Below are 10,785 nucleotides of genomic sequence, written 5' to 3'. Positions count from 1 at the left end.
TTTATTAGATAAGTTCTTGTCTGAGTTTTAGATTTTTTCAACTGCTATATATATACTAAAAATTAACCATCCGTATAAAATATATATTAAAACACAATATATTGATAAGTGAAATAATACATATATTTATATAGAAATACAAAGTGATCGATTTCTGGGTGTGAATAACAATTTTTTGTTATATTTTATAGTAAGTGCGTGTCTCATAGCTCTCTAATTACATCTTTATTCAATTCCTTTTCTTTTCATGCTTTGGACGCATCCAAAACAAGTTCCATGACTGTGGGGATCTGAATAATTTCTAATTTTGATTGTTTTTCTCAACTTAGGTAGCTTTTACCATACAGTGTCTTCCATTTTCCAGAATCCAATGCAAGGAAGGCAATTAGCCAATTAATGACAAGTGTAACCAAATGATGTATTTCGATGACGGAGACAAATTAGAGACAATTCACATGGCGTGGTTTAATTTCACCATGGCCAAAACCTCTACCGCGTTAGAATATGGGTCACATTTAGAGATTATTCAAACCTTATATTCAGTGGATCGGTCCTCTATCTACTATGTGAAGCCACGTTCATTTTCGTGAAGGAATATATGTTACTATTCTTTTTCCGTTTACTGAGAAATTCATTAAACAAATAGAGCGAAGATGGATGTTCAAACTCTATTATCCCATTCCTCTGTTATGGTAGGTTCACGTTTTTTTTTGTGTTCTCTCTTAATTGAATATATATAATTATATGAACAGAAGTGGGACACGCAACTTATAGAATTTTGTATGCTTATCTGTGACATCCTTCCCATTTTTGCATAGTCATGATCATTAATCAATTATCTATACAAGTGATTAGGAAATACATTGATCAATCAAGCTGAAAAGAATTAGGAAGCATTTGTACAATATTATTATATGTAATTAGTAATAATAAATATAGTGTACAGCATAAAAAAGAGAACATGTATTATTCTATTTGACACCTTCCATCAAGCAACTCAAACACTAAAATTCTTCGTACATATGAGTGGTACTTAGTACTTACAAAGATGAGTTTGAAGTTTGAACCAATTATACTATGTGTGTGTATATATTGCTCTCTTGTTTATGAAATGCAGCATGCATTTGGGTTCTCATCACTGAAGAGTTGAGGGGGTGGAATCCGTTCAATGACATAAAATGGCTGATAATAGTGCATCATCTTCTTCATACCTTCTTCCTCATCAACGTCAATAATCTCATCTCCTTTCTTGGATTCTTCTTCTTCTTCTTGCACTTCATTACCACCACCACCACCACCCTTTTCTGCTTCTTTATTATCACTATTATTATTCTCGTCTTCACAACCATTCTCTTCTTTCTTGGCTTCCTCTGCTGCTGGCTTCTCTTCTTCAAATTTAGCCTCTTCTTCTACGGGTTTCGCGGCTTCTTTACTTTCTTCTTTCTTCTTCTCTGGTTCAGGTTCTGGCTGGGGAACTATCTTGGCTTGCTTCTTGGTGCATCTATAGACATAATCCACTAGCTTGTTCGCGTCCATTGTCCCAGTCACTGTAATCTTCCCAGTACTAAATTCTGTCACTGCCGCTTGAACTCCTACTTAGACAAACACAGTTATTCAATAATGACGAGTACATGTTTATAACCATAATCAATATTCGTACACAAGACAAGAGAATGATTTCACCAACTTATTTAATGAGTACTGAATAAGATATGCAACACCGATTATTGCATATCACATATAATGCATGATTATTAATTTGTTAGGCCACATATTACAGACAACATTGTTCATGAAAAGAAGGGTTCAAAATTGAAATTTGTTAGGTGGATCATGGATCCCATGAGTAGTTTATTATGTTCCATCTGAGTGACTTAGATGCAGATAAAGTCTTGTCACTACTGTGGCATAGAAATTCTAGTGAAGCAACAAGGTTATATCACTTTTTGATGGATAGGTAGTGATGGAAATTTCATCCTTTATCTTTTTGGGGATGCCCAGACATTGAAACATGGGTACTAAATAATTGCTGACTCGGTACTCTGGCCTAAAAGAAGTGTATGAAAGAATTGACAATCAAAAATTGATGATTCATATCCTCACCTTTAAGTAGCCCCACCAATAGCAGAACTACAGTTGGCTCCACCAAATTTTAATCTCTAACAAACAAGTATTAATTTCTTTTCCTTCTCCTTTCTCAGTTACAACTTACAAGTACTACAAACAAGATATCCCACACATTGAAATGAAGAGGCACACACATAATTGGTATACCTTTCATTTTGAGTATCTTTTTCTTGAGTTGCTCAGCACAGGCCTCACAGTGCATGTTCACATTAAGTTCCACAGAAACTGGAGCACTAACCTGAAACGGCAACCAGTTACAGATTATTAATTTATTGACATAAAAGTTTGGTATATCCTCGAAGCAATGTATCAAATTCTTATGACAGATAAAGAGAATAGACGGACTAACAAATAACAATTTACCTGAGAAGTAACAACTTCTGGTGCTGCCTCTCCTTCTGCTAGAGGCAATGGAGATATAACATTGGCTCTTCTCTTTGCTTTCTTAGTAATTATGTTGCAAATTGCTTGAGGCTCCACTATTCCCTTTATGGTCACTTCATTTTTAGCCATATCAATCACCACTCCCTCAACACCTATTAGAAGATAAACACATGAAAACTATGAGGAGTGGACAAGCATATGCATGGTATGTATGTATCTGGAATCAAATGCAAAGAGAAAGGGTGACAGAAAGATGAGATAACTAACCTTTCATTTTCATAACGTATCTCTCAATCTTCTTGACACATCCCATACAATGCAAGTCCACAAACAATACACATGGAGATGGTGGTTTCGCCTCTTGCTTCTCTTCTTTCTTCTCCTCTGCTGGCTTTTCCTTTGGCTTAGACTCACCCTTAGGTGGTTGTTCCTACCCAAGGCCAAAGAAAGAGAGAATAAAAACCAGTTAATCTATTAAAAAAAAAAATACATGCTACGTTTATACCAAAAATCAGCTACTAAATCAACTATCATATAAAATAAATGTTGAAATACAAAAGCATTTAGAAATAAATACATATTGATTAATTTGATGGCTAAAACGACAAATAAGCAGTATATATAAACGTAATTGGCTTGATTTTTTATCCACCTAGAGAAGTATATATAAACAAAAAGCACAATTCTTTTTGTATTTGATTTATGTTTTCAAGATTCAAACATAGCCTAAGAAACCAGAATGGCAAGAAAGAAGGCTAACCTGTTTTCCTTCCTCACTCATTTGCTTTATCAATGGGAAACGGGAAATGAAATTGCAGTTCTGAGGGGCCTAAAAATAAAAGAGATGAAGAGGGCTAACAGCTACAAAGAAGAAGATTTATATTACAAGGAAGGGGTAGGAGTATGTTAGATGGTATAAAGCTAAACTAAGTTATTCAAAGCACGTGTAGCTGCACAAAGAACAACTTGTAATGTAAAGAGAAGAGTGGTATTTATAGAAATAGAGAGGGAGGTTAATGTAATGGTAAATCAATAAAGCTTTGGAAATGATAATACTCTTTGTTACCCACCGACTGGTAGATTTTTCATGACAAAGTTGTGAAGTGTCACTTTGTCAGACATGCATGGCATGTGTGTATGTGTGGCACCCCTTTAGGACAACCTGGAAAAGCTTTGTTTTGTGTATTACCTTACTACTATCTAGATATAGATCTTTAGCATGAGTACCTACTCTGAATCTTATGATAATTTTAATTAATATAAATTTTAACTAATATAGATAAGTGTGTGTGTGACGTCTCATTTTATATCATATGTCGAACAAATTTAAAATTTGATTAGTATTAAAATAGTATCACATTAATTTGATGGAACAGAAGTGTAAGTTGGTTTAGTGTATAATATAAGATACATGTATAGTTACTCTTTGATATTGGCATTTTTTCAGATCCACAAAAATAGGTATAGAATTATTAAACTGATAAGCAAATGATAACCTGCCACTTAGGCTAAAAAAATTAAAGATGTACCGTGTGCATTCCATGTCATAAAAACACTTTTAAATTCGAAGTTGGATCAGGTTATGCTGCAGTTAGCAGGGGGTGACAACTAACAAGCCTTGAAGTGAGGACCTAGCGTGAATCCAATAAGAGAATTGTAACTTATTTCTTTTGAAGCATGTAATTTTGATTAATCTAATATTTGCTGGGAATCTTTCTCTGAGAAGTGAGAACAAACAGGATAAGGGTAACCTTTCAAAACTGTTGGCTCACCGCTCACGAGTTAGAACCCTCTGGGAAAAAAAAAATATTCCCGCCAAATTTGTTCTTTCTCTTGTTTATTCCACCAGATTTTCAAATTTAAGAAGCATTTAAGTTATTCATGACTCGAATTTTAATAATAAGATGAATTCCTCTAATCAAATGAAAATGAGTGCACATGAAATTGCCAATACATTTTAGTTTTTATTCTACTCAAAGCTTAAACTTCTTGTAACATGTGACCAATCAAAGATATTCGGTTGCTGTCTATAAATGGTAACATTAGATTTATACATGAAAAAATGGGTTTAATTTCTATGAAATGCTAAAATATATATATAATCTCCGCGGCAATATTTAGTAGTTATGATTTCATTGCAAATTGAAATTAAATTTGATCATAAACAAATGAAATGAGTGAAATGTTATGACTGATGATATATTATGATACTTTTAAAATGAGATTAACTGTTTAAGTATTCTCTTTTCCCACAGGAATTAGAGCTTAAGCAACGCATTTCTTATTTTCATGACATATGGAATCGTTGGGATGGATGAAACTGGGATCTGAGAAATGCCTTTACAATTTGGGTCTACAACTACAACTGATACAACAACAAATGAACAAACTGTTGAGCCATCACATGGGTTGTTTCTGACCTTTCTCTTTTCTAAACATATCCCTTTCCTAGTTCTCTGAATCTTCCTTCATTTCATTTCATTGCACCTTCATTAGAATGGATTGGATTATAAAATGTCTCTTTCTGTGTGCTTTTATATCAATACTAATTCAACTATGTTATATTTGAGCAGTTTTCACGAAATTAACACTCAAAATATTAAAATAAATAGTTTTCCTAATACAATTTGCAAATAATGGATCATAATTACATAAATTTACCAATTAGGTAACACGTACCAATTTACGCGTACTATATGTTAATGGCTAAAACTCATATACATTTATTTTCATTTGATGTTGATAACTAAGATTCTAAGAATTATTAGATGATTTGATAAATTTAACTAAATCATCATCTAATAATTATTTTTATGTGATATTGATAACTAAGAATCATTAGATGATTTAATAAATTTGACTAAATCCATCATTTAACAATTATTATCTATTAATTTTACATCAAAACAACTATATGTGAATTTTTTGTCTATTTTAATTCATTTGCGTACTAAAAAGGTCAGATGTATATTTTTCACATCAAATATTTTACATGTATCGTGCTGCACACCGCATATTCGTTTTTGTACCGAAGCGTATTGTATTGCATGTAGCTAGACTGCTAGAGTAATGTAAAGTGATGCATGAATTGGTTAGGTAAATTTGATCATCTTTTTCAAACTATACTATTTAAACAGTGCAGGCCGTTTGAAAAGCTTCACTTGATTACTGCATATTTTGGGAACAATGCCAAACCAAGTGTGCCGGCAAAGTATGTTTGATAACACGTGGAGATGACTCATCATTTTGCACATTATGTTGCTTTTAATTCCATGTCTTGCTTGATTTGCTCATATATCTCTTTCCAAATTCCAACTACTAAATTGCAGATATAAATTCTGGGAAATGTTTTAGGTGCTCCAGCATATTTTACTGCAAAATCAGTACGTCAGTGTGAAGAGTCATTAAGATTTATGATTTTGACGTAGGTGGGGATTGGGGAAACCTAAAATCAGGATCTTGGGGAGGATGTTTTTGGGCAGCCAAGGTTTGGACCTTTTGGAGAGAACGATGGCAATGGCAGAGAGTGTAGCAGTTGGGTGCTAAGGCAATTGTTCCAGGAGACACTCTACTATATATATTGAAGTTGTATATAGAGAGAGAGAATTATAAATTCCTTTTACAGTTATTTTTTATTATTTTATTGATGTTCAAAATATAGATCCTAACTTTTTCAATCTCTTTTTCATCTCATAAAAAGATCAAGTTGTATAAAGAGAGAGTATAAATTCCTTTTATAATTATTTTTTATTATTTTATTGATGTTCAAAATGTGAGTCCTACCTTTTTCAATCTTTTTTTCATCCCATGAAAAGAAAGATCTGTAAACTTGGATCTTTACCATATAATTCTACTTGTTGGAGCCACTTTTCTTGCGACGTTGGCATAGTCCCTGACGCCGAAACGCAACGTTCCTGGTTTGGCCATTATTTTCAATGTCCTTAAAGCATTGATAGCTGAAGATCCTTGGAGAGACCACTATACAATGATGCGGACTAAATTTAAATCAAGAATGGTCTTTATTTTTTTGGACTTTGAACCAAAAGTAAAAAGGAATAAGGAGGGCCGCATTCAGAGTCTGGCTTTCTAACTATCCAAAAAAAAGGAACAAGGACCATGACAATGTGGTCAGTTCAATATACATTAAAGAAAACTCCATTGTTTCCAAAACCGCTCCCTCTATCTGTGTAGCATAACAATTGAACTAACTTATATGAGATATGCATGAAGTGGCACCAATAAGATGAATGTTAACGAACATTATAGTTTTTCAAGTACAACTCAGCAACAGCAGCATGCATTGCGGCCCCTATTGGAAGAGCTTCCTCGTCTAGGAAGAAATAAGGAGAATGTGGGGAGTAAGTTGCTCCCACTTTCTCATTTCTGATTCCAATGCTATACATCACTCCCGGAATCACTTCTTGATAGAATGCAAAGTCTTCGCCTGCCATCACTCTCTTGGCTGCATGCACATTTCCTGGACCGAGCAGAAGTTGGCCGACTCTTTCGACATGCTGATGCAAACCTTTGTCATTGACCACTGCAGGATATGGCGGGAAGCTTCCGTCTTTGAAATCAACATGCGCACTGCATCTGTGCACAGCTGCCTGTCCCTCAATAACCTGCAAGTGTATTTCCCAACAACAAATGTTGAAACAACTTTTTCAGAACAAGACCATTTAGGATAACCTACACCATTCTCCATTGAGATTAAGTGATATTATACACAACCCTTTGATTTGTCATGCCTATAATAATTACCTGAAGGAGGATGCCAAGTGTCACATAATCCAAATCTTGGGAGAGGTTAGCGTATACTTTACAAATACATGGGTGTCATGTTTAATATCATCTGACCGTAAACAGAGAAGTTCGAACACAGCCAAATAAACTGCATTAAAATCTAAACCGATGCGGGAAGATGAGCAAGCAGAAGATAAGGAGGTACGTTATGTGTGAATTGCTATGTGGCTAAAAGTCGCAGATAGAATCGGAGATTTGTTGCAAATCCACGTTACTAGGCAATAGTTAATTGGCTTCAATTGAATGCCTGATTATATACTTATTGGGAAAGTAAAAGCATATGGAATGCCATAACTGAACATTGCAACAGGTAGCAAGAAATACCAATTAAGACTATTCAGATGACTTTATGCTAACTGTAGATTCTTCTATGAAATAAAGATACACCCTCTTCCTCTGCTCACTTGGAAAAAAGATGCAACTCAATAAGAATCTAAGGGAAACCAATCTCATGACACACAGATAATGGAAAATACAGTTGATAGAATTGTGCAGAAACTTGTTAATGTTTCCAAATTGGCTATGATGCATACCTCTTTTATTCGCTGTCTAAAATGGTGCAACCCTTCAGTTGTCTGAACCCTCAGAGTGCCTCCAAATTTTACATGAGATGGGATCACATTTAATGCAGTCCCACTTTTGACAAATGTTATTGATATTACCTGTGGCCAACATATAATGGTCAGAATTCGTTTACATTTTTACAAGCTTTTCTTATCATCTTATGTAGTTCATCTACAATCGCTATATGGCTGAAACTTGAAAGTCTTTACAATTGAAATAGCATAAGCCAGGACTTGTTAGAGGAACAATTTTTTCTTTTCACTGGACCTGTAGGTATATCCATTGCTTAACTGAGATTTGAAGTGATGGCATCCAATTCAAATTTGTTACAATTTAATGTTATTGATAGATCTGCTTTTGAAAGTCAAGATAGAGATTAGCACATACTAAACTTTGAAGGGGATCGCTTTCCCTCGAGACAAGCTGTTGCAGTGCTAAAATTGCAAATGATGTAGCCAGCAACGGATCCACACTTTGATGAGGAAATGCGGCATGACCGCCTATTCCAACAATTTTCGCCTCAAAGCTGCATCCGGCAGCTGTAAAAGGCCCTGCAATAGATGCTATTGCTCCGGTAGGTGTCAAAGCATCAATATGAACACCAAATATTGCTTCTGCATCTTGAAGACCTCCATCTTCTATCACTTGCTTTGCACCTCTAGCTCCCTCCTCAGCAGGTTGGAAAACAAACTTCACAGTTCCCTTTATACCAAATAAGTAGAAAAGTGTTTCAAATAAAAGATTTTGCGCAGTATGCATGTTTGAGACCCTCAAATACACAAACAGAAGAAACGTATAATGACATCTTTCTTAACTTGTCTTAAAACGTCACGTCAAAGGAAAACTAAATACCTAATATCCAGATTGAGTAATGCTAAATACTTATAATTCAAAATCTCACATCTATTGCATAGTGATGGGATGTTGGAAACTGTTAAGTTCCAACACTAAGAAACTTGTTAACTTTCAGTATAGCATTGTAACCGAAAATTGCAGCAAAATGAGAGTCTGAGAAGAACCTGAAATTGATCCTTGCGCTGATTGAGCAACTTTGCGGCACCAAGAAGCATTGTGGTATGAGCATCGTGTCCACAAGCATGCATTCTGCCTTCAATTTTACTCGCATACTCCCAATTAACAAGCTCCTAATTTAATTAACCATCTCCAAACATGAACCGAAGTCAAAGATACAAAACACGTTAGAGGTCAAATCAAGAAGATACTTACCTGCAAGGGAAGAGCATCCATGTCAGCACGAATAGCGATGACAGGACGAGAACCATTGCCAACTTGGGCAACGACACCGGTTTTGGCGAAGGGGAAGTTGTAGTGTATTCCAAGAATATCGAGTTCCCTTCGAATAAGAGCACTAGTGTTGTGCTCTTGGAATGCGAGTTCGGGGAATTGATGAATCTGCCTTCTCACCAAAACCAACCAGTCTTTGTCGTTGCGAGCAGCGCTTAGGATCTGTTTGGCATAGAGTTCATCCTCTGAGATGAACACAGCTGAAGTGGGCGAGAGAAGAAGGAACACGACAACAGCTACAAGAGGATCCATAGTTCCAGGATTTACTCGTGTTTATGAGTTTTGAATCGGAGACCAAAACAATACTATCATTATCAATTAGGCAAAGCATTTGCTGGAGCTATGACCGTCACACACAGTTCCATGGTGCTGTCTAAAATTTTATGAACCTCTCCCATTTTATAATTTTTGTATTTATTTATTGGCAACCAAATTGTAATAACACCCAAAAAAAAAAAAGTCACATGAGTCTATTCCATTTGTTTATGGTGAATTATCAGTTATAGGATAAAGAGACAAATATGTACGTAAATATAGATATTCTGTGGGAGCTATTGTTATTGTGATAACTTACTGAAAGCATGTTGAAGGTGGTGTAGCATGCACTTTTGTTGTCAAGAGGAGCAGTGAGGCAGCCGAGAGGGGTGGATATGGCTGGCTTGGGAATTTTTTTTGGTCAGTGGCTGGCTTGGGTTGGACTCGACCATGTGGTTGTGGGAGAAGTCCAGTAACGGGAATGAATAGGCCTTTTTGGGGTCTGAGCATGGGTGAAACTGGGCTGTGGACTGTGGACTGTGGTTTTCCTAGTCTTTATCATTTTGTAAAAAGGAATATTATGTTCTACCAAAAAAAAAAAAGGGAAATTACGTGGTGTGCACAAGAAAAGAAATCCAACAAGGCGAGGCGAATGAGTCTTTTTTTCACATGACATATCTCTCCTTCTTCACTTCAAAGGTCTCGGGTTCAACTTCTACTTACTGCAATTGAGAAAAAAAATTTGGTAAGTATGTGAGGAGTATGTAGATGTGTGTTGTATTTAGGATTGGGGGTTGTCCAATCCACCTAACCAAAAAAAAAAAAAAGAAATCCAACAAGAAAAGAACTCCAACAAGTAGAACTCTCCTAGATGTAAGGGGTATGGACGGGATCATATCGGATTTTATTAGACCCGAATTTATTCTAATATTTTATCTGATCTATTTTATACGATAAATTAATAAAATATAATTTTTAAAGATAAAGTATAATAAACATTATATGTATTTATATTAAAATAAATTATTTTAAAAATAAAATAGTTGTTTCGAGGGTTATCTGAAACACTAATTTGGACCTGATGGTGAGGTCCAGATCCCTTTGAGTGGCAGCGTCCGACTTGGTGTGCCGAGGTGCCGCCTGTCCGAGTTCCTTGTGAGAAGGTGGGGGTGGTACCTGATGCATGAGTATCTTTTCTATCTTTTCTTAGTGAATTTGCATTCAAATTATTGAGTTTAATCAAGATTTAATTACCCTTAGCCACTATGAATGATACTTTGAGTTGTTTGCAATTTCTGTTTATTTCAGGTAGCACTCGAATGGATTTGACAGAGTTTTGTAGCAGAA

The 10,785-nt window shown here is 35.3% G+C and overlaps 2 protein-coding genes across 2 annotated transcripts; both read right to left on the bottom strand.

Annotated features, from left to right (window-relative positions):
• Positions 1-970: 970 nt before the first annotated feature.
• On the bottom strand, positions 971-3,462 carry LOC130958087 (heavy metal-associated isoprenylated plant protein 9-like). Its single transcript, XM_057884980.1, has 5 exons — positions 3,272-3,462; positions 2,779-2,941; positions 2,491-2,663; positions 2,275-2,365; positions 971-1,592 (listed from the first exon to the last, which is right to left on the bottom strand). Exons 1-5 carry the CDS (start codon positions 3,290-3,292, stop codon positions 1,105-1,107), a joined length of 936 nt encoding a protein of 311 aa, XP_057740963.1. The 5' UTR covers positions 3,293-3,462; the 3' UTR covers positions 971-1,104.
• A 3,045-nt stretch (positions 3,463-6,507) lies between these two features.
• On the bottom strand, positions 6,508-9,611 carry LOC130954527 (IAA-amino acid hydrolase ILR1-like 5). Its single transcript, XM_057881278.1, has 5 exons — positions 9,106-9,611; positions 8,898-9,023; positions 8,266-8,580; positions 7,848-7,976; positions 6,508-7,133 (listed from the first exon to the last, which is right to left on the bottom strand). The coding sequence occupies exons 1-5, from the start codon at positions 9,433-9,435 to the stop codon at positions 6,762-6,764; spliced, it is 1,272 nt and encodes a 423-aa protein (XP_057737261.1). The 5' UTR covers positions 9,436-9,611; the 3' UTR covers positions 6,508-6,761.
• Between the last annotated feature and the right edge of the window lie 1,174 nt (positions 9,612-10,785).

The sequence above is a fragment of the Arachis stenosperma genome, chromosome 10, assembly GCF_014773155.1.
Source record: "Arachis stenosperma cultivar V10309 chromosome 10, arast.V10309.gnm1.PFL2, whole genome shotgun sequence".
NCBI lineage: Eukaryota > Viridiplantae > Streptophyta > Magnoliopsida > Fabales > Fabaceae > Arachis > Arachis stenosperma.
This window is presented reverse-complemented; position numbering and strand designations above follow the sequence as displayed.

What these genes read in the sequence shown, in the direction of transcription:
- LOC130954527 (XM_057881278.1), bottom strand. Translation starts at nt 9,435, where the DNA reads ATGGATCCTCTTGTAGCTGTTGTCGTGTTCCTTCTTCTCTCGCCCACT. An exon ending in TGGATGCTCTTCCCTTGCAG is followed by an intron (nt 9,024 to 9,105) that starts GTAAGTATCTTC and finishes TAATTAAATTAG; the next exon opens with GAGCTTGTTAATTGGGAGTA. An exon ending in AGCGCAAGGATCAATTTCAG is followed by an intron (nt 8,581 to 8,897) that starts GTTCTTCTCAGA and finishes TTTGGTATAAAG; the next exon opens with GGAACTGTGAAGTTTGTTTT.
- LOC130958087 (XM_057884980.1), bottom strand. Translation starts at nt 3,292, where the DNA reads ATGAGTGAGGAAGGAAAACAG. An exon ending in TGAGTGAGGAAGGAAAACAG is followed by an intron (nt 2,942 to 3,271) that starts GTTAGCCTTCTT and finishes GGCCTTGGGTAG; the next exon opens with GAACAACCACCTAAGGGTGA. An exon ending in ATACGTTATGAAAATGAAAG is followed by an intron (nt 2,664 to 2,778) that starts GTTAGTTATCTC and finishes ATCTTCTAATAG; the next exon opens with GTGTTGAGGGAGTGGTGATT.